General features: G+C 44.5%; 1 protein-coding gene across 2 annotated transcripts; it reads left to right on the forward strand.

The window, feature by feature from the left end:
- The first annotated feature begins 676 nt into the window (after positions 1 to 676).
- On the forward strand, positions 677 to 4,830 carry SARC_08002. Of its 2 annotated transcripts, none has more exons than XM_014298030.1 (4): positions 677 to 831; positions 1,415 to 1,518; positions 1,990 to 2,051; positions 2,918 to 4,830. In XM_014298030.1, the coding sequence occupies exons 1-4, from the start codon at positions 719 to 721 to the stop codon at positions 3,113 to 3,115; spliced, it is 477 nt and encodes a 158-aa protein (XP_014153505.1). In that variant the 5' UTR covers positions 677 to 718; the 3' UTR covers positions 3,116 to 4,830. The 2 variants fall into 2 exon arrangements, with proteins under 2 accessions (XP_014153505.1, XP_014153504.1); XM_014298029.1 differs by having other exon boundaries at positions 2,924 to 4,830.
- The last annotated feature ends 1,797 nt before the right edge of the window (positions 4,831 to 6,627 follow it).

Below are 6,627 nucleotides of genomic sequence, written 5' to 3' on the forward strand. Positions count from 1 at the left end.
CACATGATACGGTTTTGTTAAGGTGTGTGTCATAACACTGTGTATGTGGTATGGTGCTAGTAGGACGAGAGGAGTGTGTGTGAGGTGAGTGTTAAGTGCATATGTATATATATCACGTGATATGCTTGCTATTGAGGTGTATGCAGGGCAGTATAATGCATGTTGTTTGGTGCTAATATAACGCAAGGAGTGTGTGTGAGGTGTGTGTCACATGCATGTTTATACCACGTGCTGCACTTATTCAGTGAGGTGTATGCATGGTACATGAGTGGGTTGCATACGGTGGTGTGTGTTGTCACAGCATGTCTTGTGATGGCGTTATACGTTTTATGAGGGATGTGTTAGCAGATCACATATGCCATATATCTGCGATGCCTTATGCATTGATTATATTATATATTATGTATTATATATCATATGTTATTGTATAATATGCTCTGTTAGTGCAGTTGCATATTGCGCGCGTTAAATAATTGCGTGAGATCCATAAGAGAGAGTACAGACTCAATTGCCAATGGTCAATTAGCAAACAAGTGCATGTGAAGTAGGTCTCTGCTGATAAACGTACAACAATACTTACCAGTTACTCACTGTGCTAAACACACCTCACTCACAATATATTTCTATATTTATATGTTTATATATTTATATAAATATATTTACATATTTCTATATATAGGACAGCACCAGCCCTGATGTTCTGTTTGACGTAGGCAAGATGTGCAGCTACCACGCACAGACCTTCTTGGCTGTGGAGTGTCTGCGTAAGTGTCTGTACTACGATGCAGAACATGTGGACGCCATGCTGCAACTCGCCAGGATTATGCGCAGGTGGGTGTGTCTTGTAAGTCTCTTGAGGATGTATATATGTAAATGTATATGTATATGTATATGTATATGTATATGTATATGTATATGTATATGTATATGTATATGAATGTATATATATATATATGTGTGTGTGTGTGTGTGTGTGTGTGTGTGTGTGGGAGAGAGAGAGAGATTAAATGTACCTGGTAGTATCTGTTACTGAGTGAGTGGATCGATATTTTGGTATGATTGCCGTTGTGTGTGGTTAAGGTCTGTCGGCTGTGTTATATGGTCTATGCTATAGTACTATGCATGCCCGTGACATTCTGCTGCGGTGCAGAGCCATGAGCATTTGGCTGTGATTGCAACGCATGCCGATCGTCTTTGTGCGTGGGAGTGTTGTATTTGTACCTGTGTGTGCTACGGGTGTGAGTGTTGTATTTCTATTTGTGTATGCTTGAAGTTAGTCCTGATAAGATGGATTGTGTGTGCGTGGTGTGCGGGGGCTGGGGCAGCATGTTTGTTCACGTGTCCTTTGACGCAGGTTTTAGGGCTTTACGTGCACCTGTTTGTCTGACCCACTTTGTTTGGCCTGCGTACACAGATCAGGATACATTTCGGACTGCTTGACCATTTTGAATGAAGCCGTGCGCGTGGGCAAGACCTTCGATGTGCGAGTTCAGATTCTGTTGGCCGAAACTCTCATCGGTACGCAATTGTTGTTTATATCAACCCCCAAAGAACCCCTTCGACCCTAAACCCCTAAAAGATACCTAAACTCTAAACCCTATAGTCCTAATACTAGTCCAAAATGGATTCAGCCCAGTCTCACCTACACGTCTTGACCCCTAAAACCCTAAAACCCTAGACATATACCTTGCACTTCCGCAAGCGTCGGCTGTGCTTTCGGTGTGTGGTGGGTGCATGTATTGATGCAGACGTTTATTCTGCTGCTGCCCATCTAACGCCGCTCGCCTATTGTTAAGAGTTCTTAGTTGTGTATCTGTCCTCATCTGCTACATGTAATGTGTTATTGTGTCGTCCTTTCCCACATGTAGTCCGCTATATATGTGTGCCTTCAGCTGCTAATTGTGGGTATGTACTCTCAACTGCTAGTTGTACTGTGTTATATACTTCTACACTCAATTGCTACTTGTCCTATGATACACCACAATACAGAGCTGGATAAACGAGAAGAGGCCCTGGACGTTCTCAATAGAATACAGGACAATACACAGGAGGTATGCTGTGTCTGCTCTTGTGTCCATGTCTCCGCTTGCCATACACAATGTCTGTACCTGATATCCCTAGTGTTTGAGCTATACCCCCAAAACCCTACAAAAAAACTCTAAAAGCCAAAAATCAAAACCCCCTCAGAGTCCTGGTGGTTTTGTCAACTGTACACCGTAGTTTGTGTGGCGTTTGGTTTTAGTGGTTTGCGTACACTCATTACTGTGCTTTGCGGTGTGTCTGATACGTTACCGCAATGCACTTACCTCAGCTGTACACACATTCCTATATGTTGAGTCTTACTTTCTTCAGGCAGGTCTTTTCGCGCATCGTATCCTCAAGTCCTACCAACACAGCCTGTACCTAATGTACCTATACGCACACTGTGGTTTATGTCAACTATACACCAAATAACTATTTATGCGCCTAGTTCACGCAGTTGCGAGATATTGTCTTTTTTCCCTTTTCTTTCTTTCTTCTTCGAAAGATTCATAAGTGTGTCCCATAACCTTTTCCCGTGGCTATATGTGCTGAACTGTGCTGCTGCATATGCACTAGGACGGTGAGGACTACCATTCTTTTCCTATCACCTTTTACCTACAACAATATCGATACATTCCTCTGCCTGTTCGCTCGGGTCGTTTCTTGGATGTATTACTAGTTGTGTGCATTGACAAGTACGTAGATCACCTCCTTTAACCGATTACATAACCTGACTCTTCAAGTGCCTTTCGTCCACGCGCCCAGTGGGACAGAAGGACAGATCACACTCCCATTGACTGTGACATGGACAATGACATTGACATTGAACACTGACATCATGATACAATATTAAATATGTTGTTCTTCCCCCACAATACACCCACGCCTATGGTAGATACAGGAGATTGACGAGGAGTATCTCATTGTATTGACTACCAATGCGCTGGTGCTGTCGGTGTGTCTGTTCATCTCCAGTTCGGCCATTGCGTTTGTTTATCTGCGCTTCAACGGACGAGTGAAGGAGAACGAGCGCACGGCAAAGGCCCTTAAAAAGGCCATCAAACGACAGCAGAGCAACTCCTCGCTACAATAAAGCTACCCTGGAGAGACGAGCATGCAACAGCTAAGCTTCACTTCACTACAGCAATGCGCTGTATCACTATGGCAACGGTGCGTGAAAAGGCCACCAATTGCCAGCATTGCAACTGCTACTTCACCGGCATGCGGTATCTCTGTGGGCAAATGTCTCTAATATGACAGCAGATGAATCAAACGGCAGTCGGACAATGGCGTACGGCAACTCGTGTGACACGTGCCGTACGTCACCCCGATGGCGTTATACACCTCCGTGCCCGTATGCAGACGCTTGCGGTGTGTGCAAGGCGTGGCAACTCTTGCTAGCGGGTAGCGTGTGGAGTTGTTTGGTATGAGATGGGCTTCTGAACACCTCAGACCCTTTGTCCCACATGCCATGGGTACAGCGATGTCCTATGGTGTGGTATGAGAGGCTGCCCCCCATGAGGTTATCAGGGTTTAGGGTTTATGCAACCGCATGAGGTTTATTAGGGTTTAGGGTTCTTCCCCCCATGAGGAGTTATCCCTCCTGTTGTGAGGGACAATGCAGACAGTTAAAGGTAGAGTGACCGAGTCTTAAATCTTCTAACCTTGAAACCCCGAAACCCTAAAAACCACACATCAGTGGGCGTGGTCTAGTGAACGCTGTTGTCTTTGACGGCCACGTGCCTTATGTCCGCGGTAGGTCATCTCCGCAGGTAAAAGAGTACACATCACCTCACACGCACACGTGTGCTTGAAAGGGGAAGGGTGGAGTGCAGAGGTTTTCAGGTCAATTCACTTGCTACCTTTATGTTCCTCTCACATCGCCATCAGACACGCCTTAGGATCGTAGCTCATCATATCACATGTGCACATAAGTGCATCTTAACGTATCATATGATGTCATAGGTGCACATGGGTACAAAGACTACTCTGCGCGTCTCTCCTTTGCTCAATGCGCCGTGCACGTTGTTGAGTGCGAAAGTGACGATGGCAATGCACGTGCTCAAACGCACTGGGCGTCAGCTGGTTGCGGGTCACCCCTACACATCATCTTCAGCTGGCGGCGATGTTCGGTACCGCTATTCAGTGTGTTGGTGTGAGAGCTGCTTGGGCGAGAATTATTAGGGCTGTATACGCCAAAACAACTAATGCTCTGGCATTTTATGCTAGTGACTCCATTGCGTCTTCTACACCCCGAGATAGTGAATTAGGGCCTTCGAGGACATTTGGTACCTACACCCCGAGATACTGAATTAGGGCTTTCGAGGACATTTGGTAGTGACTCCGTTGCGTCTCCTATTCCCGAGATAATGAATGAGGGCTTTCGAGGACATTTGGTGTACACATTCCAGTGATAGTCGCACAGCGTTCCTTGGATGTGGTGCTTCTTGTACGAGAATGCCGGGGTGTAGGGTTTTGGGCTACTACTAATGCCAGTCTATCTTTGAAGAGGCGATTCCCCATCAGAGACGGCCGAGTACCATTGCATACGTATCGCAACAGACAGTCACGGTGAAGTGCGGTACTAAAAATGTGCGCAACGCTACAACGCACAGGACATGCATGTGAGTGAATGGGATGTGCGCAAAACACATAAATCCTAAAACAGTATAAACTTAGGGAGTAGACTACTGCATCATGGGCAACCCATGTACATCCTCGACCTCTGAGTCATAAAGACTGATCTGAAATGCAGAGACAATTGTTCGTGTGATGTTTATTTCTGAATGCGAACCAGTTGATATATGCATCCAACCCGTAAATACTGTAGTAGCGCTACTAATCTGGTATATTCGTGATACAGTGCCTTCTTTGTGGGCCCATTGAACGGTTGTGTGTAGATGACCTGACAAAGAAGAATGTAGATCAATGATATGCGACTGGAATAGAATTAACTTTGTGCTGGCATATTAGTAGGATTTTAACCCCCTATTGGATATTTCTGGTAGCACCCTTTAGCACGCACGTACGACAGCAAACGGAGAACTGTGAAGGTGCGGTGAGAGCCTTATTTCTGAAGCTTCAACAGAGAAAATAAATTGAAATGTCGGATAAATAGTTTGAGAGAATTGATTATAGGATCTGTCTTTTTGCAATCGTACTGCACACTAATCCATGTAGCCTCGTATATATTGTATGACTTTTTCTTAGTGGGTAATATAATTTGAGAGAATATGTTTATAGGATCTGTACATATGTATTTATATTAGTTTCGTACTGAATAGAAATCTGAGTAGCCTCGTGTATATTGTATAGAGAGAATTATTTACTATGGAAAGCATACTTTGCCAACGTCCGAAAATATTATGTGACCAAAGCTCGGCCGTTGCATGTTTGTAGAAGGACTGGCACACCACAGAGTGCCTCTGCCTCGTATGTGGAATACAGTGCATGTCCTAGAGACCGCTATTGGCAGAGAACCATGGGCGTAACTACTAAAACATATTTGCGCCGGCCATACATTTCGGAAGGATACAATCCAGGATGACACTGACACTGACCCTGCTGCTGAGGTAACCCTCACGCCTATACTTAACACAGACTGTCGAATGATTTGGGATTTTCCGAGCGGCGGCGTTAAGACCGATCCACTTGTCGAAAATGGTATGTACACTACGCACGAGTGAGGGCAATAGCGGTTTTGAGATAGAAGCACTCATCAACAACGGTATGTACACTGAGCATGATTGAAAAATATAGCGGCGTAAAGGTGGATATACTAATCAACAATGGTATGTATACTGAGCATGAGAGTATAAAAGGGAGTTGCACTCGTCAACAATGATGCGTACACTGAGCATGAGTGAAAGCTACAGCAGCGGTAAGATAGGTGCACTCGTCGACAATGGTGTGTATACTGCACATGAGTGAGGATGGTTCTGTGATTTACTATACACGAAGGATGTACGCAGATACTGGAATGCCTACAAACATTGCGGGACATGCACAAGCATAGGTTTATTAGTTTTAAAGTACTATCCGTGTATCGCTACACTGTAGGGTGAAGGAAACGGATTTGTGGCGGTATTCGCAAACTTTGAGCGAGTGTGGCAAATTTTTTCTGGCCAGTACTTCGCAGATACACTGTGCCGGACTGCGATGGGAATCAGTCACCTACTCGCATAAGAAAAATATGAATGAATCACGCACTCGCAAAAAAATAGAGATATTCAGACAAACACTAGCGAGAAACCAATTGTAAGACATGCACTCACAAGAAAACAATGGTCAGACATGCACTCACAAGAATGCAATGGTCAGACATCCACTCACAAGAAGCAATGGTCAGACTTCCACTCACAAAAAAAACAATGGTCAAACATGCACTTACAAGAATACAATGGTCAGACATCCACTCACAAGAATACAATGGTCAGACATCCACTCATAAGAAAACAATGGTCAGGCATACACTCACAAGAAAGCAATGGTCAGACATCTACTCACAAGAAAACAAGGGTCAGACATTTCCTTAAAGAAACAATGGTCAGACATCCACTCACAAGAAAGCAATAGTCAGACATCTACTCACAAGAAAACAATGGT

This window comes from Sphaeroforma arctica (assembly GCF_001186125.1).
Source record: "Sphaeroforma arctica JP610 unplaced genomic scaffold supercont1.679, whole genome shotgun sequence".
Taxonomy (NCBI): Eukaryota; class Ichthyosporea; order Ichthyophonida; genus Sphaeroforma; species Sphaeroforma arctica.

Excerpts from the sequence above, each read along its gene's own strand:
- SARC_08002 (XM_014298030.1), top strand. The coding sequence starts at position 719 with ATGTGCAGCTACCACGCACAGACCTTCTTGGCTGTGGAGTGTCTGCGT. Across the intron at positions 1,519-1,989 it reads GTTGGCCGAAACTCTCATCG|AGCTGGATAAACGAGAAGAG; the intron begins GTACGCAATTGT and ends ACCACAATACAG. Across the intron at positions 2,052-2,917 it reads TACAGGACAATACACAGGAG|ATACAGGAGATTGACGAGGA; the intron begins GTATGCTGTGTC and ends CGCCTATGGTAG.